General features: G+C 43.9%; 1 protein-coding gene across 3 annotated transcripts in view; it reads left to right on the top strand.

The window, feature by feature from the left end:
- LOC311027357 (triple functional domain protein) overlaps positions 1–19,851 on the top strand; it is a 76,126-nt gene that overhangs the window by 35,263 nt on the left and 21,012 nt on the right. For all 3 annotated transcript variants that reach the window (XM_084031347.1, XM_084031345.1, XM_084031346.1), the window contains exons 5-26: positions 704–896; positions 4,342–4,446; positions 4,606–4,802; positions 5,187–5,430; positions 6,214–6,336; positions 6,755–6,946; positions 8,227–8,358; positions 9,286–9,516; positions 10,217–10,339; positions 11,363–11,554; positions 12,113–12,282; positions 14,431–14,605; positions 14,816–15,011; positions 15,692–15,858; positions 16,021–16,140; positions 16,277–16,468; positions 16,589–16,738; positions 16,826–16,940; positions 18,083–18,198; positions 18,340–18,462; positions 18,559–18,753; positions 18,850–18,965. In XM_084031347.1, coding sequence (XP_083887473.1) covers positions 704–896; positions 4,342–4,446; positions 4,606–4,802; positions 5,187–5,430; positions 6,214–6,336; positions 6,755–6,946; positions 8,227–8,358; positions 9,286–9,516; positions 10,217–10,339; positions 11,363–11,554; positions 12,113–12,282; positions 14,431–14,605; positions 14,816–15,011; positions 15,692–15,858; positions 16,021–16,140; positions 16,277–16,468; positions 16,589–16,738; positions 16,826–16,940; positions 18,083–18,198; positions 18,340–18,462; positions 18,559–18,753; positions 18,850–18,965 — 3,567 coding nt within the window. The remainder of the gene's footprint in view (positions 1–703; positions 897–4,341; positions 4,447–4,605; positions 4,803–5,186; positions 5,431–6,213; positions 6,337–6,754; positions 6,947–8,226; positions 8,359–9,285; positions 9,517–10,216; positions 10,340–11,362; positions 11,555–12,112; positions 12,283–14,430; positions 14,606–14,815; positions 15,012–15,691; positions 15,859–16,020; positions 16,141–16,276; positions 16,469–16,588; positions 16,739–16,825; positions 16,941–18,082; positions 18,199–18,339; positions 18,463–18,558; positions 18,754–18,849; positions 18,966–19,851) is intronic.

The raw sequence follows: 19,851 nt of genomic DNA, 5'->3' as shown, positions 1-19,851 counted from the left end.
ACCAGAGATGCTCTATTTTGGGAAAGGCAACATCTGCACACTGCTGCACACTGCCTATCTACTGACAGGTTGTTTACACAGGTTTGGATGGGATGGAGGAATTAACAGTTCCTTTAATGGAGGGATATGAAAATTATATTTGTTACGGAAGTCAAATGCATAAAATGACCAAAAGTAGAAAAAGGATTCCGGTTTTGCTAAATAAAATCAGTAGTAGTAATAATATGCAACAAGCTATGGAATAGTTTAGATCTTGCATAACAACAGCAGATTTTAGTTTCAGGCGTGTAGATGAAGGTTATGTGATAATAATGTCGGCCATGGAGAGACGAGGTTACTGGTGCACAAATGTGCTGATTTGTATTTTTATATTCCGGCACATATTTGTGACTCATTCGTTGCAGGTTTCTGTGTGGGTGTGTGTGGGCGTCGGGTGGGCTGTGTGTCTGCTACGTAGGCTTCTCACAGTAGATAGAAAATGCGTCATCTCGCTGTTTGTTTTGATTCTCATTTCTGTTCTCCCCCTTTTCCCCCTCTCTTCTCCTTTTTCAATCATCTCTTTTCTCTCTATCCCTCACTCATCCTTTCCCACGCCTGTCATCTGTCTCCTCTCTTTCTGGATTATACTCTCCAATCTGCCCCTCCCTCCCTCCCTCTCTTCTCTTCAATTCCTCCCACTCCCGTCGTCCCCCGTCCATCCCAGCGAGGAGGTGTGTAAACATGGCTTCACAGTCATCGTTGATATGCGCGGCTCCAAGTGGGACAGCATCAAGCCTCTGCTGAAGATCCTGCAGGAGTCGTTCCCATCCTGCATCCACGTCGCCCTCATCATCAAACCAGACAACTTCTGGCAGAAGCAGAGGACCAACTTTGGCAGCTCCAAGTTTGAGTTTGAGGTAGGATGCGGAAAACCTGCTTTACGTAAAGATAACCGATTATTAGAATGTCATCTCCGCTCTCTGGCTCTTCAAATAATTAGCAGCCTTCATCAGAGACTGAGTATATTTGCTTTGTTTTTAAAACTGTTAAATAAATAGAAGCAACACTCTGCAATTATATTAATCAAAATGCCAGAGTATGTTTCGTTCAGCATTTTACAAAATTTCCACACATGGCCGCAATATATGTAAACTCAGAGATGACAAATTATCACCAAAGTAGGGCTGGCTAATACATCGATATTATATTGATATCGTGATATGCCACTAGATATCTTATTTGATTTTGAATATCGTAATATGACATAAGTCATTTCCTGTACTTACCAGCTGTTGTAATGCGTGCTTTTGCCTACCTAGTCATTAAATCTACATTAATAGTGATTTTTTTTGATCTTGTAAAAATCAATATTGAGGTATTTGGTCAAAAATATTGTGAAATTGATTTGATTTGAAATTGATTAACTGCTGCAGTAAAGAATTGAGGCTATACAGCCAAAGCTCACTTGCTACCCATGACTGCATTACTTCAATGATGTAATTATATGTTGCTCTGGTGAGGAGAGACTTGCAAATAGACACTTTTTAGCGTGCTGTAATGACTATTGAAAGCACCCACATATAGAAAAATCAAGTGCTGCAATTCTATATTTGCCATTTTTAAAGTGATGGATTGGAGTAAAATGCACCCTAGGTAATTTCCACCATGACATCCAGCCAAATACCCCCTCGGAAGCATTTTTAACAATGGTCAGCATTGGTCAAGATAAGGCGATCAGCTGAATGGCTTAGCAATAGCGCGATGGTACATCTTGTATATCTCGTAAATTTCCCCACTATTAATGCATGGAATGTTACCAAACTTCTGCAGTAGTACACATAGGGTCTGTACTCACAAAACCAGGCATTTTAAAGTTTGTAAGTACATCAGGAGTTTATTTAAATGAACACTTGCCTGATAGCTTCTACTGCTAAAGCTACTGCTGTTGCGTAGACGGCACTTCCGTGTTTACCCAGCTTCTTCTTCTTCTTCTTCATTGGTGTTTAATGGCAGTCAGCGTTTACCCAGCTGTTTCCGTGACAAGTTCCGTGTTGACAAGTGTTGACATGATAATACAAGCATTTATAAATAATCAGCGAAACCTTTTCGTACTCTGGCGTGAAACTCGTGTCACGTCGCCCTATCTTGACCAATGCTGACCATCGCTAAAAATGCTTCCGAGGGGGTGTTTGGCTGGATGTCATGATGGAAATTACCTAGGGTGCATTTTACTCTGAACCATCACTTTAAGTAATGAGTCCTAAATGCAGAAAAAAGTCCCTTAATTTGCCGTCAGCTGAGTTGTTATAAGGACCGCCGTGGCCAGCCGAGCTGCTCATTGTCAGCACACTTCATGACACTCATCTCCCTGCTGTTTTGGGTGCGTACATCACCAGCCAGCTGTCTACCAGAGGAGGAGTTTCATCGCATTCAACCCTAAAACGGCACACGGCGGATCACGAGTGTTTGTGAAGCTGCCAGTCAAGCGTTAGACTTTTTCACGTCTGATATAGTGATTTATTCAGAAGAACAGGCTTATTTTTAATGCTCTGACCGTTTCATAGAACACGATGTGCACCAGTGTGCTCTTACAAATACTGGTACACCACTGAGTGTACCACTGCATGGGGTAATCAGTGCTCTGCTTGTGATGGTGTGAAGATGCGTTTGCAGGATTTGAAGCCTGTTTAGTAAATGGCCCCTAATGAGGACTAGATAACAATTCCTCCCCTCCTGTTTGATCCGTCATTAAAGAATCTTGCTTAGTATGCTAACGACTAGCTCTCCTTCCGTGGTAGTGAGACATGGGCTGATACAAACCCATGTGCTGTAACGGAGGTGGAACCCCGTTTCATGGTACAGTTTGTGCTCTGATTGTTTCTCATGGGGTGCCTTTAGCCTGACCATTGTAGTGTGAGGGGATGCACTGGTGTGGAAATGGCTCTGATTTTCCACACACACACACACACACATATTTACTGTAGTCTGATGACACCGTATTGATTATATGAGAGGAATTATAGGCAGATGCCAAGGGGCAGGTTAGTTATCCATGGTCTGCCCTCCCATGCCACGCAGGCATTGATTTGAAACACTGCATGTGTATTTGTATGTGTTCTGCATGCGTGTATCACTCCCGGACCTCATATTCTAAATGTATTAGGATTTCTTAAGGTTTTATACAGAGAAAGTCCTCTGTTGTTTCAGCGATTTTCATACAGTAAGTGTAGTGAATGTGTGCAAAATTGGTCTGCTGCATCAAGTCATCAAGTGTGTTTTTCTCTTGCCTTGATAAAATGAAATCCAGAGATGTGACAGGTTTCTCAGGGGGGAGATTTTGCAAGATTTTGATAGTTGATAAATCGCTCTGTGGTTGTGTGGGAGAAAAGCGGCACCCAAGAGCCCTGAACATTCCCCCTCTCACCATTCAACATGTACAAATCAATTAACTTGAACCACAATAGGGAACACAGCCGTATCAGTATTTTCTCCTGTCAAGAGCAACCGTTTTTTTTCTACCCAAGGACAGTGTGTTTCTGCATTGTTTGTCCACGAAGCTATCTAGCTCTCGGTCTGTCTCCATCCATCTCTGGCCATGTGTGTGGGGGTGTTGTGCGGAGGTGGCTTAGCAGAAGCACAGAGGCATTGAAACCAAACAAGGAGACATTTCCTCCTGTATCTGTATCTTAGAAACTGATATTGTAATATGCAGTCGTTGCACAGAGGGGATTTTAATTTCACATCACTCCTAAGATGAGGACGGCCAGAGGCGACAAATGAGTGTGCCATATAGTCCCAAAAGACAACAAGTGCGTGAGCTTGTTGTTCTGTGATAGAGAGGCGGACGCTGTAAAAACGTTGCTTTTATTTGGTGGATCCTTTTTAATATGTTCTATGGTATCCTAAAGTTATTTCCTATTTCTGTAAATCATATCCAACTCTGCTGTCATTTACAAATCCTGTGTTGCTGGGTGTCGCCACCTGGGGGTTTGTTACTTCTTCTAATGCCCTTCTTCATCAAAATTAGTTTTTTCAAACATGGGAAAATCTGCTAGATCAGAACAGACGATAGAAGCAGGGTTAGCAAACACTGAAAACCAGTTTGTACGTTAACATATTATAATAATTCTCTTAATCCTTGTTGATTTTATTTATGATATATATTGTTTATCCAGTGAGAAAGGGGCTAAAATAAAAACACCCTCAACTGCACACCAAGGCATCAAAGAAAGCCAGTGGGAGGAGCGGAGAGATTAAAAGCATTTTGCACTCAATTGACTGAAAGTAACCTTGATCCGCCTTAACCGCTTTCAATCCGTTTCTCTCTGTCTCGGCCACTCTTCCGTGACCTTTGCTCCCTAGACCACCATGGTGTCGCTAGAGGGCCTGACGAAGGTCGTCGACCCTTCCCAACTGACCTCGGACTTCGACGGCAGCCTGGACTACAACCACGAAGAGTGGATAGAGGTGAAATTGGACTCTTCTTCTATCTTGAGTATCATAATAGTGGGTGTCATTATCAGTCATTTACAGTATTCTTCAGCCGTGAGTAGTTGGATGATTAAACAGAGTTCTATACGTAAACCTACAGCCTCACGCAGATGTTTTGGTGGTGTTTTTCTCCAGGTGCGTGTGGCGTTTGAGGAGTTCTCCGGTCACGCCACCCAGATGTTGGCTCGACTAGAGGAGATGCAAGAAACGGTGTCGAGGAAAGACTTTCCCCAAGATCTGGAAGGAGCCAGGCGGATGATAGAAGAACATGCAACGCTGAAGAAGAAAGTCATGAAAGCCCCCATTGAGGAGCTGGACACGGAGGGACAGAGGTAGGTGCACGGAAATACTTCACACGTGGCTTTGCATTTTCTCCTTCCTTTTTTACTTCTTTTTTTTAACTGAACAGTAGAGCAAAGGCTGGAAACGTTCATCACCTTCTTCCAAATGTTTTCCTATATACAGTACTTTTAAACAGTGGTGTTTCTCCCCCCTCTCTATGATGGTGGTCTTTTCACTGCGGATATAGTTGTTCAGAACAAATACAAACATGTCACACATACTTTGCAATACTATAGTAATAGAATCCAATCCTTTCAAATGTATTATTAGAATGAAATATTTTTATTGCATCTGTTGATATTTGTGCTAATCAACATTATTCTCATATAACATATTTCACACAAATTTGAAACGCATATCACATCCATCTCCAGGTTGCTTCAGAGAATCCAGAGCAGTGAGTCCTTCTCCAACCGTAACGGCGGCAGCGGTGGCAGCGGGGGCAGCAGCGGTGGTGGGATGTGCAACGCTGACACCCAGGGTCTGGTGCCACGGATCACCCAGCTGCTGGATAAACTGCACTCCACCCGACAGCACCTCCACCAGGCCTGGCATGTCCGCAAGCTCCAGCTGGATCAGTGCTTCCAGCTCCGCCTGTTCGAACAGGACGCAGAGAAGGTCAGTGGATGGTGGGAGTCCGGGTGTCATTCAGCATGAGCGGTGATGTAGCAGTAATCTGTAGTCACAGTTGGTGATCACTGTAGGGCAGACAAATGCCAATAAAAACTCAAATTAATTACGCCCACTGAGAGGCATTGATTTATACTGTGCAGACCTCATGAATCCATGTCCTTTATTTTTTTATTTTGACCCTTAAACAGTGCCTTCAATTCTATTACCACATATAAAAGAGGTCAAACCTGAACGGCTTTTCCTTCCACCACATGCAAAATGAGAGACAGGAAGATGGAGGAGAGCTGATGCAGGTACAAAGCTCTCCACTCTGACTGCCACCCTGAAAGCTCAGGTGATGACAGCTGCAGCGCCAAATAGAAGGAGACAGGGAGAGAAATACAGAGAACCATCTTTGAGTGAGGAGAATAAAAAAAGCAGGTTGCAGCAACGGAGAGATCTGCAGTCTTGGATACACTGCAGTCGTACGAGCTTGTTGCTAGGACACCATAGGCCACAAGTTTGTTCTCTAGGAGGGCCTGAGAGGATACTCTTAATAGAGGCAGTCCATTTCTCCGTATTCTGGCCTGGAAAGATGACAACTACCTGCACACTGCAGCAGTACACAAACATACTCGTGTCTGCCCACACGGCTAAGTGCCAGCTGTTTGTTTTTGCCCGTTTTTTTGGTGATCTGTGAAAGTAAATGGTGTTTAGTGTGTGTGTGTGTGTGTGTGTGTAACGTTTTTTTCCCTCCATGTGTCCGTCCTGTCATTCCCAATGCTTCAGATGTTTGACTGGATCATGCACAACAAGGGTTTGTTCCTGGCCGGCTACACAGAGATCGGCAACAACCACCCCCACGCCATCGAGCTGCAAACCCAACACAACCACTTCGCTATGAACTGCATGGTAAGACACACTCACTGGTTCGCAGCAGGGGGCAATGCTTATCCGCCCACTTGGACTATCAAGTCTGTGCCCTGCGCTCTATAATCATATAGTTATTGCACTTAGCATCAACCTCTAGTTTGACTGGAGCAGTTTGTTCTTGTGTGTACGCATGTATTTACTGCACGTTAGCAGCATCAAAACCAGGTATTAAGTAATCCTATTCTTTATTTACACTCTGAAACCACTTAGAGGAGGAATCAATCTAGCCGCCGGAGTCACAATGCTTGGATGAGAAGCGATGGCGACGATTCGCTGTCTCTGTTCTACTTTTACGTCTAGTGGTTAATTTACTCTTTCTTCCATCCTGAGTGCTTCATTTACCCACAACCCCCCTGTTCAATGGTGTCTTTCCCCCTCTCCCGGTCCGGCTGTGCAGAACGTGTACGTGAATATCAACCGCATTATGTCGGTGGGCAACCGGCTGCTGGAGTCCGGTCATTACGCCTCCCAGCAGATCAAGCAGATCTCAGGCCAGCTGGAACAGGAGTGGAAGGCATTTGCCGCAGCGCTGGATGAACGCAGCACGCTGCTGGAGATGTCAGCCAGCTTCCACCAGAAATGTGACCAGGTGAGTTACAAACACAGATTACTTTAATTACTAATTCATCTAGTGGACATTTATAATGAATCTATAATATATCATAAGTTCCCCAGCCCAAGTTGATATTTTCAAAAAGCTTGTTTTGTGTGTGAATCACTGATCAAAATTGTTGTTGATTAATTTTCCGCTGATCGATTGATTAATTGCTTTAGCTCTTCATAGATGTTTGTTCTCCAGTGTCTTAGAATTTGCACGAATATAGAGAATAATCAGGAATGTCCAACCCTCAGAAGCCATTACCAGCATGTCTAAAGCTCACGGATGATCACAGTATATGTTGTTTGTTTAATTCTTAGAAAACCCTGAGTGTTTGTGTGACAGCGGGACTTTAGGAAGTAGCAGCCAACGGTAGTCCTAAGCCAAGCTGCTGCTGGCTGTGGCATCATATTTACTATTTGAGTGCTATTAATCTTCTCATCTACCGCGGATGAGTATATTTCCCTAAATGCATGAACTCTTCCAGCAGGTCAAGTATAGTGGGAACTGAATTCAGTTTATGATTTTAATGTACCTAGATGTACCTGGAACTAGTGGAGTTGTTGACCTTCAGTATTTTAATGGATGCCTGTGGATACATAGTTTATGCACTTTATGGGTTGTAAAATACTCATTTGGCCTCATTAAATCTATACAGCCTAACATATGCATCACATTAACATATATTTACATGCACATATGCAGAATGTAAATAAGGCATTTGTTATCTGCTGTTATTTCTGCCGGTGCTCATTAGTCGTCCCACTATGGAACGTGGGTTGTGCGGCTTTTCCTACCTGGAATATTGCCGGCATCAAACCAGCCTTTCATGTTTTGTGAGCTGAAATAAAAACAGCTCCTTTTTTGTTTTCCAGAGGTTTCACCCCAACCTTTAGAGAAGCTCATTTTAAATATTTGTTCTAAATCTTTGATTGTTTTGTTTTCCTCCCCTCCTGAAGGGGTGTACTGAAAGTTCTAGGAAGTCACCACAGGCCAATGAACATCCGCACACTCAGCCATGTATTATTCTTCAGAAAAATAGCTTCAAGAGAGCTCATACATAAGCATACTTCTGCATCTTTAAGCTCAGTCATAGTATAAAAAATGCTCCTCAGGCAATATGTTTTTGTACACTCTGATATGTCTGACTTTCATGTGACTCCTGGGAAGGAGAGGTAAACACCACCACTGTATGATGCTGTGTCTCATGTGAACTGCTTTCCATCCGAGTGGCAGTTGGTGTGAATAAAACTGCATTTCTTCCACTTCAGTACATGAGCAACGTGGACTCATGGTGTAAGGCGTGCGGCGAGGTGGATTTGCCCTCCGAGCTGCAAGACCTCGAGGACGCCATCCACCACCACCAAGGCCTGTATGAACACATCACCGCCGCCTACTCTGAGGTAACGGCACACTTTACCTTCATCTATGACAAAACAAACTACAAACTTCACATCATCACTACACAACACAGGCCGTTGAATTTGCAGCTTTGTCCTGGTTGATTAAGTTTCAATACACTTTGAAGAGTCACAAATAAGTTTATTGTTTTATTAGAATATAAATCATGTATAGTGACTTATAGGTGTTCTGTGTTGTTGGAATTTAAAACTTTAAATTAACTTGTATGTAGCTCACATATTGGTTTCGGTCGAATTACACGTTGAGTTGAAATTCAAGCTTTTTCCAGCCCAAGTGTTCACAGTACTACACTGTACTTCAAATTTCATTTAGAATCAACTACTTCTTTTATGCTGACAATATTTTTATATGTGGTATAACACATAACTTCGTGGTATATTGTGCATGTACATAGCATTACTGAGCATGCAAATAATATGGAAACATGCACATACCTATGCAGTTCTGGAATATAAATTGCCATGTATTCCCAACGGATACACATGTACACCTGCACATAATTACACAAGACCTGGCATGCGCCCACACACACATACGCACACACATGCACACACATAACTGTATTCAACCCCCTCGTTACCTCCCTGGTGAGTGATCACACTGACAAAATTAAAGGAATTGCAACTGCAGTGTGAAGAATAACATTTCATTGCGTTTCTCACAAATTCCTCCTTTGTGGCTTTTTCATTTATCGTTTCCCCTTTTCAGTTTCTAAACATAACAAGTACGTGCTTTCCTACAATTATCCACACAGTTGGCTGACTGTTGGTATTTTGGTGATTTCTCGTCATTCTCGGTGAAGTCAAATACAAAACGTAATTACGACAATATATTTTTCAGCGTTGGTGCGTTTGTCCAGTAGTTGTGCGTAAATAATGTACTATGGCAACTTATTTCCACACTCCCAGGTGAGCCAAGACGGCAAAGCTCTGCTAGACAAGCTGCAGCGACCTTTGACCCCAGGCAGTGCTGATTCACTGACGGCATCAGCAAACTACTCCAAGGCAGTGCACCACGTCCTGGACATCATCCACGAGGTGCTGCATCACCAGAGACAGCTGGAAAACATCTGGCAACACCGCAAAGTGCGACTGCACCAACGTCTGCAGCTCTGTGTCTTTCAGCAGGACGTCCAACAGGTACACACACGCATACACATGCATTTATATTTCTATATATAGGATACCGGTATGTGTTTTTATTTAGATGCATGCACACATATTCACCATGGTCATTCCAGAACGTAAATGCCATTTCTTTCAGTATAACATTGAGAAGGTTAGACAGTCATTTGAAAATAGCAGGGTAGCCAGTTAGAAGTGTTCTGCTCTTAATAGAGGGTTTGATCCCAGCAGCGGCCATGTTTCCTATCAACGTGTCCTTGAGCAAGTCGCTGGAACCTTGCGTCTTCACTCATCATACATTTTAGTGGAAAGGAAAAATAAATACATGCCTGAAATGTAAGTGTTCTCTGCAAATTAAAGCCTTGAAAAATAAGTATAGCGAGCATGCCATAATTCAATGGTCCAATGTGATAATACAGTGGCATGGGCATTCCTGATTGTGTTGACATGGCAACTGTTGCTATGGCAACTGAATTGGGTCATATGTCCATGCAGATACTGCGTTCATCCATTAACTGTTGAAGGACAGAGAGCAGGGAGAGGAGTGTGAAAAGAAGGGCTCGGTGCAGCGCCTCAAACAATACTGATCATCATTTGTGTCACTCTTCTCGTACACACTCTTTTGATTATCACCAACACTCCATCTGGCTCGTCTACCTCCAGAGAGTGCCCCCTCCTGGTTGCCTATGTCCTAGTGTGTGGTCTCTCTGCACAGGTGCTGGACTGGATAGAAAACCACGGCGAGGCCTTCCTCAGCAAACACACCGGTGTGGGAAAGTCCCTCCACCGAGCCCGAGCGCTCCAGAAACGGCACGAAGACTTTGAGGAAGTGGCACAGGTATCTGTCACGCTCATCCGCCACCTGTTTCAAAGAAATACATAAAATAGCACTGAAACCAATATTGTTGCAGCTGTTACAGATGCTTTCCTGTAGCTCTGATTTAAAAGAAAAAAACACGTACTGGGGACTATGTGCTATTTTACCACATTGTATCGGGTTATATGTTGAGCAATGTTTGAGGCTATTTCATTTCAACGCAAGACTTTGAACACTTTTGAAAAGAAAAACTATATCTATAAATGATAAGCTGAATTAATTAGCAATTAGACACTCCCTTTGCCTAATTCAGTAACAATAACAACAATAATTCAATGTTACCTAAATTTATTGGTTGAAGCTTTCTCATGTCAGCTGTCTGACAGACATTACTGAGTCAGTTCAGTGACTTTATGACTCTTTTTCTTTCATGCTACTGTACAGTATTAACCCAAAATATCCGATACAGCTGCAGTAGTCTGGCTTTAACACTTAGTGACTTGTTGCCACTAGACGTCCCGTAAAATACCCACCAACCCATCCCACAATTTAAAAGAATGTGATCTCACATTATGGTCCAGATCAGTGTTGCCCAAACTATTTTTCTGGGGACCAACTTTTTAAAAACTACATCAAAACTCAATTCACAATAGGCCTACATTTGAATTAAATTAGCGTTCCTGTCCATTGATCAAAGCATTTTCAAAGAGATGTGCTGGATGTTTCATAAATAAAACATTCTTTTATGCATGTGTTATTGAAAGTCATTTCATGCTACTTCATACTTCTACTTGACAATATAGTTGTGCTCCTTTTTATATGTGATGTCTTCAATGCAAACCCTTACCAGTGTTTGCATACTTTTATCTCATTTCCTCTCACTCGTCTCACTATCTCTGTGTACTGTCACATCAGTGCACACGTCTTCTACATATCCTGTTTTTTATTTTCTCTGCCCTTCTACTGCTTCTCTCTCTGCTTGTATTACTTGTATTATATCGTTTTCTTGGGTGAATCCATCTCTCTCTCCCGTCCTCGGTGTAGAATACATACACCAATGCAGACAAGCTGCTGGAGGCGGCCGAGCAGCTGGCCCAGACGGGAGAGTGCGATCCAGAGGAGATCTACCAGGCCGCCCACCAGCTCGAAGACAGAATCCAAGACTTTGTTCGCCGCGTGGAGCAGCGCAAAGTCCTGCTGGACATGTCTGTCGCCTTCCACACGCACGTCAAAGAGGTAGGCAGGGAGGGTGACGTAACACTCAAGTGGATGGTGGGCTGTGTGTTTGTGTGGATGAGAGCCTTCACAGTGCTCTCTGAGCAAGTGGGAAATAATTACCTACCAGATAAAAATGGTCTCTGTGTGTGTTGTTTTCCTTTTATACGGGTAATCACATGGACAATTCTGCAGTCCTCACTTCGTAAACAAGGCTAGGTTAGCATTATCATCGGGTTAGGTGAGGCTGAATTTTGGGATGAGACTCGAGGGAGGCAAGGGATTTACAAATGATGGCAGTCGCTGAACTGTCCACTGAGTGTCATTGAGAAACGTTCCTAATTGTAAAAGTGACGCCAACGTTGTGTTGCTGATTGTTTGAGCGTTGGTGTGAGCACAGCGAGTCCGTTCTGTGAGCAGAGTGAGGATTTAGAGAGGTGCAGACCAGTGCGAGTCTCAGTGCAAGGCCTTGTAACATGTGCAAGATGGCTGTGGACAGTTTTCTGAAGAAGCTAATAGTACAAGAACACTCTGTGCTGTAAAACAATAAACATCACACTGATGCATGTCCCACTGTAGCTGTGGACGTGGCTGGAGGAGCTCCAGAAGGAACTGCTGGACGATGTTTACGCCGAGTCGGTGGAGGCCGTCCAGGATCTGATCAAACGCTTCGGCCAGCAGCAGCAGACCACGCTGCAGGTCACGGTCAACGTCATCAAGGAGGGCGAGGATCTCATCCAGCAGCTCAGGTAGAGATCAATGAAACCAATGCTAAGTAGAAGAACCAAATGATATAGTTATCCATTGAAAGGAAATGAAGTGTTGTATAGAAGAAATCAATAAGGAAATTATTCAATCACACATCTGCTTATTTGAAACCTTTATTAACGCTCCTAAGGTAATTCTTCAGCTATTTGGTACTCGAACACCGTTTATTGTATTTCTAACACCGGGCACATGCTTGTACAGGAACAGACTGTATTCTGGCTAAATCAAAACCAATCCTTCAAAACAAGTGTGTGGAAAATGAAACAAAACTGATGAATGATGAAATGAATTAAAATTGTAATCAGACTAAATTTCATTTCTAATGTAACTCTAAAGCCAAAGCCATCAGCTAATCTGAAAAACTTGTATCAAGTAAATCTAGATTCAACTAGAGAGCAAAACTGATAAACTGACCCCAAACAATCCTTTAACCGACTAGAAAAACTAAGAAGTCAGCAGCAGTGAAAGGAAACGTGATAACGGTGCACATGCTACACTATTCCCAACAGAAGGTGCAGTGACCGTCGAGGCTAATAAGGCGACATTCAGACTGCAGGCAAAACCACTTTGTTTTGAGATCTTCAACACAGACAACACCAACCTATCTGCATGGGTTGCTGTGGAAACGTCAGTAACTATGTAGCTATGGCGGTAACGTGCCTTTTCAACGAGGAAGCATTCGCCCTCGAAACAATCGCGCTGTCAAGTCGCAGTGCAGAACTCCTCCATCACACCTTCCAAAGTCTGCGACGGAGGAGGCTGGTACATAATGCAATGTTAGGGGACGCAGCAGAAAGTGAGACAGAGTGAAAACAAGTGCCAGTAGTTGTTCTCCTCCTCTCATCCATAGCGTTATGCTCGTAGCAGCACAGATTCTGAGATCCATGAAATCTGAATTGCATTTCAAATCACCTCCAAATATGGTTTGGATCTGAAAAAAAATCACATTTCATGCATGTTTTCTTTTTGCTTTTAGGACTTCTAAAATTAATCGGATACAATCTGGAAATGCCAAAAACAGATTTGGACTGGTAGTCTTAACAAGCCTTGGTGACTATAAAAATGTAAAAACAATGCAGTGGTCTACTTACATAATGGTCTTCTTTTAGAGCGTTGGCAGGGTAATTTAGAGATTTGGAATGTAACTGTGTGTGAGGTGAATATGTAAATATATGCAATAAGATACAATTGACAATTGGAAGAGGTGTTGGGGAGGTGGATGCCATTGACCCTCATTCTCCAACCCTATTTTTAACAGAGGATGTTCCAGTCCCTCTTCTTCCTCCCTCTTCATCCACCTCCCTTTTTTTCCTCTCTTTTTCTCCACCCCCCTCTCTCTGGTGTATCGGCTCCACAGTGAATTCTTACATAAATCTGCTTTTATAAGCACGTGTCTAATTGTGCCCCCAGGAGGCAACTGTAACTCCACACACCTTTTGCTTGTGTGTGTGTGTGTGTGTGTGTGTGTGTGTGTGTGTGCGTGTGTGTGTGTGTGTGTGTGCGTGTGTGTTGTGTGTGTGTGTTGTGTGTGTGTGTGTGTGTGTGTGTGTGTTGTGTGTGTGTCTCTGTGTGTGTCTCTGTGTGTGTGTGTGTGTGTGTGTGTGTGTGTGTGTGTGTGTGTGTGTGTGTGTGTGTGTGTGTGTGTGTGTGTGTGTGTGTGTGTGTGTGTGTGTGTTGTGTGTGTGCATCTGTCACACTGAATAATCAACCTGAAGCCAGTCAGAATGTGTCTGACCTCCGCTGTCTTTGCTTACTCACATTTGGCCTCTCGTCAGCTCACTGGTGTCTGTGCGTTTGTGCATCATGCATGTGTGCATCTGTCAGATTGATGAATCAGAATCCGTATGCCCTGTTTCACTTTCCCACTCAATCTGCGGTCCACGTTGCATGCACCAACGGTACGCCGTTGATGGTCTTTTATTAGGATTCAAGAGAAATCATGACATAAAAACTCGGTCGAGAATATTCAGTCTTGTGTTCGCTTTTCACAATCTACTTATTGCCATATAACGGCTATGCAGCAGTTTTAAGAGCAGCTAAGTTTGCTCGTGTCCATTTGTGTCTTTATAGCTGTATTTTTAATTCCTGCCTCTCCCCACTTATGTCTTAATTCTGTGTTTCTGTTCCAGGGACTCGGCCATCTCCAGCAACAAGACGCCCCACAACAGCTCCATCAACCACATTGAGAGCGTCCTACAGCAGCTCGATGAGGCCCAGGCCCAGATGGAGGAGCTCTTCCAAGAGAGGAAGATCAAACTGGAGCTCTTCCTGCAGCTCCGCATCTTCGAGAGGGATGCCATTGACGTGAGTCTGCTTGGGAGGAGAGGGGGCGTGTGTGCTGTGTGTACAGTGTGAGTGAATGACTGGTGGTGTAACAAAGGCATTTTAAGAAATACACTCGTTAAAATTCCCAAATTGTTATTTTCTTTTTCGTTTTTTTTAAAGCAGAGACCGTTCAGCATTGTTAATACACTGAATTAATCTGAACATTTTAATCTCGTTGTCCTTCCTCAGATCATCTCTGACCTGGAGTCGTGGAACGAGGAGCTGACGGGTCAGATGAATGATTTTGACACGGAGGACCTGACGCTTGCTGAGCAAAGGCTGCAGCACCACGCCGACAAGGCCCTGACCATGAACAACCTCACCTTCGATGTCATCCACCAGGGCCAGGAGCTGCTGCAGTACGTCAATGAAGTCCAGGCTTCTGGTGAGTACAGCACCCGGACTCTACTGCACCCGGACTCTACTGTACCGCACCATGGTGTGCTTTGTTGTGTTAATTTCCTTTAAGCTGCAGTTTGCTTTGGATCATTTGATTAGTTTTACTTCAATCCATTTGGAAATAATCTGGTTTGGCTGTCTTTTAATTTTTTTTCTTAGATTTGTTTCCAGGCATCTAACAGTCTTCAAAAGTATTTAGAAATCGGCAAACACTCCACTGTTCTGATCTATTGTGATGCTGCAATTAAACGCCATTAAATCTAAAATGCTGTAAAGTAGAAGTGAAGAGATCTTTGACTGTCACTGTTCACTGCTGCTGCACAGATTTCTGTGTTGGCTGCATTAGTTTAATATTGATGCTGTGTAGGTGTCGCGGGTCAGATGCGGTCAGTGTTTGTGATGAGAGGCACCCACTCACCAACCATAATAACTCACCTGTGATCTCACATGCTAATAGGTGCTCTCCAAACCAGCACAAAGAATAGTTACATCATGTCACGTGTATTATCGAAACATGCTGATGATATGTTGCTTTGTAAGATTCATGCAAACGTGACTAATGTGAAGTCTGTCAGGGGGGAAAAGGGTTTTAAGGCCATCGCAATGGCCGGCAAAACCTCCGGTCGGCTGTGTCCATCCAAAGGTTAACGTTTGTGTTGCTTCCAGGCGTGGAGCTGCTGTGTGACCGGGACGTCGACATGGCCACACGGGTTCAGGATCTGCTCGAGTTTCTCCACGAGAAGCAGCAAGAACTGGATTTGGCAGCCGAGCAGCACCGCAGGCACCTGGAGCAGTGCGTCCAGCTGAGACACCTGCAGGCGGAAGTCAAACAGGTAGCACACGCAGTCTTGAAACTGCAACAAAGCGCTATCCGCAAGCAAATAATTTGCAACTACAGTACTTCAAGGATATCCACCAGTTCTTTTTTCAAAAAGAGATAAAAAAAAATAGTGTTGCACTGGCAATATTTAATCACCGCTTTCCTGTTTTTTCAGGTTCTGGGTTGGATTCGTAACGGCGAGTCGATGCTGAACGCTGGTCTTATAACAGCCAGCTCCCTACAGGAAGCTGAACAACTGCAAAGAGAACATGAACAGTTTCAACATGCCATTGAGGTGAGACAGTTGGTTTATCCTATAGATTTCTACCCTCCATCAGGTTTCCTGTCCACTTTCTGAAGGTAGATTTAACCTATTTCGGTGCTCACTATTTTGGCCGTTCTGATCCCATCCTTTCTTCACCTCTCTGCAGAAAACCCACCAGAGTGCCCTACAGGTTCAGCAGAAGGCCGAGGCTCTGCTGCAGGCAAACCACTATGACATGGACCTGATCAGAGACTGTGCTGAGAGTGTGGCCTCCCACTGGCAGCAGCTCATGCTGAAAATGGAGGACCGACTTAAGCTGGTCAATGCCTCAGTGGCCTTCTACAAAACCTCTGAACAGGTATGAGACCCCACAGAGGGTCTAGCATTCAATTTGACTATTTCTCAAAAGAAAATCCACAGAAAAAACACACAGTTCAGTGTTTTCCACAGACGACTGATTAAGTGTTTGTCCCTCCAGGTCTGCAGTGTGTTGGAGAGCCTGGAGCAGGAATATAAGAGAGAGGAAGACTGGTGTGGAGGAGCCGACAAACTGGGACCCAACTGTGAAACCGACCATGTCAGCCCAATGATCAGTAAACACCTGGAGCAGAAGGAGGCCTTCCTCAAGGTTAACATCCAACAGAATCCATACAAATCCTGAGCATCGTATCAAGTTACATCTCTGACCTCCGTATGTTAATATGATCCCCATCAGGCGTGCACTCTGGCCAGAAGAAACGCAGATGTCTTCCTCAAGTACATGCACAGGAACAGCGTCAACATGCCCGGGATGCTGAGCCACGTCAAAGCACCAGAACAGCAGGTCAAAAGTAAGTGTGAGAAAGTGTTTGTGCTGAAGTGGTTAAAAAATGGTGAAAAGTAATAGGACGTTGAGGTGAATAAACACTACTCACAGAAAGTTAGGGCTGTTTGGTTTTCAGGTGAAATTCCAGGATCAACCTAAAATGCACTATAAATAACATTTACAGGTGAACTTGATTTGACCTTCTCTAAACTTTTGAATGCACATGTCCAACTGTTCAATGTTTCTTTTTGCACAACTTCCTGTTGTCTAACACGGAGCTGAGCGGCAAAATGCACAACAGGTGTTTGATCCTTGAATCGACCAATCAATGTCCTGGTTCAATTAGAATTGGTATTTAAACAGTCGTCTTCATCATGCCGTTCACATGTTGACATCATGAGACCAAGACGACACCAACAAGTGATCAACAGCACCTCGCCATGCGAGGCTTCAAACAGGATGTTGTCAGAGGGAAGTGACCAATGAGCTTAGAGAGTCACAGAGTGTCATCAGCAGGTTGCTATGGAGACACAGAGAGACTGGAAGAGTCCCAGAAAGCAGAGACGTGGACGTCCTTTGGTCACATGACAAGTTATTGATACGTTGACATGTTTTGTTGTGGTATACCCACCACTGCTGCTGGCTTTTGTTTCAATAATTAGTTTGAGATGAGGAAATCACCATGCTGCTTCTACTTAAATGCCCTACTTTCATGATATAATATCACTGTAGCGGGAACTCTTTACATTTTCCATACATTTCACCCGAAAGCCAAATATCCCTAACTTTTTGTGAGTGTGTGTGTATACATATATATATATATATATATATATATATGTATACACATAATCACCAGCTCTGGTTTGACAGTTTGAAAGACACTGAATGAGTAACAGATATAAAAAGGAAGTAACCACCGTAACATTGTGGCTGTTTCTATCCTTGTTTTCTGGTAACAACGAACATGACACATCAGGGAAAACACCCTCATATACACATAAAAGTCTATTACAGTGATGAGTGTATTTCCACTCATATCCAATGGCAGAAAAATAACAAATCTGGGTCCTTATTGTGTTGCCAGTGTGCAGAACTGCTTAAATCTGTTGATTTATGTTTAGTAATTAGGGGATGAGTGCCTGAATCCTGAGTGTTTCTGTTGTGTAGATATCCTCAATGAGCTGCTACAGAGAGAGAATCGTGTTCTCCACTTCTGGACCATGAGGAAACGGCGGCTGGACCAGTGTCAGCAGTATGTGGTGTTTGAACGCAGTGCCAAACAGGTACATGAATGTTTCGTTAAGGTAGAAAAGACATTTTATTGACATTTGTGTGGCTGAGGTTTTGTAGCTACACGCACAGACCACTCCCTGCCGCCATGTAATCTGACGATACCTTAATCCTGCGCGTTCATGTGTTTCCAGGCTCTGGAGTGGATTCACGACACCGGGGAGTTTTACCTGTCCACACACACCTCCACTGGCTCCAGTATCCACCACACACAGGAACTGCTGAAGGAGCATGAGGACTTCCACATCACAGCCAAGGTTGGCCTCACTCACACTCACACACACACACAGCATGTCACTGTGTGTGCTGGAGTGTTTGAGTGTGAATAAAACACTCTTCCCCCTCTCCTTCAGCAAACGAAGGAGCGTGTGAAGCTTCTGATCCAGCTGGCTGACGGCTTCTGCGAGAAGGGCCACAGTCACGCCGGAGAGATCAAGAAATGGGTGACGGCCGTGGACAAGCGCTACAGAGACTTCTCTCTGCGCATGGACAAGTACCGCTGCAGCCTGGAGAAAGCCCTGGGCATTTCCTCGGACTCCAACAAGGCAGTACGTGCTCACTGCTTTGATTATAGGCGTAGAAAATCAGTTAATACTTCTGTCCGTCTCTTAAATGCACTTCATATTTCACCGTGTCTGTGTCAGAGTAAGGATCTCCAGTTGGACATCATCCCAGCCATGGCTCCAGGGTCAGAGGTCAAGCTGCGGGACGCCGCTCACGAGCTCAATGAGGAGAAACGCAAGTCAGCACGCAGAAAGGAGTATGTCACCACTACTTCCTGTTTATGTCATACTTCATCAGAAAAGGGATGTGCTTTTTCAGGACAGTTAAACAGTTAAAGGATCGTTGGTTCAAAATCATTTAGCAGATTAAAAGCTTCACAAAGATGTGCCTGATGAAAGGGTTACGCATCGCTCAAAGCTCCACTTCTGAGCAGGTTGCCTCACGTCTACAAACTAAACAGTCAGCATTTTCACACCGTTTTCATCCCGTTGGAAATGTGTCTTATTGCTCCCAAAGACGTGTCCTTGAATTATTGGCTCAGTGCCCAAAATACGTAGCAGAATGAATGAACTAATGGTCACTAAGATAGTCTTTCAAAAGAAAGGTTGCAGTGTCAGTGTCCTTGTCAACAGCAGGGTCCACCCTGAACACTCAATGGCTCCTACTGGTTCTGAGGAAGAGAGCTCTTTGTCAATGTGTGCACATAATGGATACGCGTGATTAAAACCTCCTTCAGACATCAGCATCCTCTATGCTGTGCCAGCACAAGGAGTGCACACACACACACACACACACACAGTCGAGCGCCACAAGAGAACACATGAATCTACATGTAGGAAAAGGAGACTGCGTCATTTTGTATGAGCAGCACAAATCAGGAGCAGTCATTCATGGCTGGTTTATGACCATGTAAGTTTTATGGCCCGAAACTCCTTCATTATTCATTAGTTGAAATGGATGCAGCAGAATGAGCTATCGGCACAGCGATTTATCATTCTGTGGATGGGGACAGTATGACAACAAAGACATTATTCTGTGTGTGTGTGTGTGTGTGTGTGTGTGTGTGTGTGTGTGTGTGTGTGTCTGTCTGTCTGTCTGTCTGTCTGTCTGTGTGTGTGTGTGTGTGTGTGTGTGTGTGTGTG

This window comes from Eutrigla gurnardus, assembly GCF_963514095.1.
Source record: "Eutrigla gurnardus genome assembly, chromosome: 17".
NCBI lineage: Eukaryota > Metazoa > Chordata > Actinopteri > Perciformes > Triglidae > Eutrigla > Eutrigla gurnardus.
Note: the sequence above shows the minus strand (reverse complement) of the source record. Positions and strands in the feature narration are given on the sequence as shown.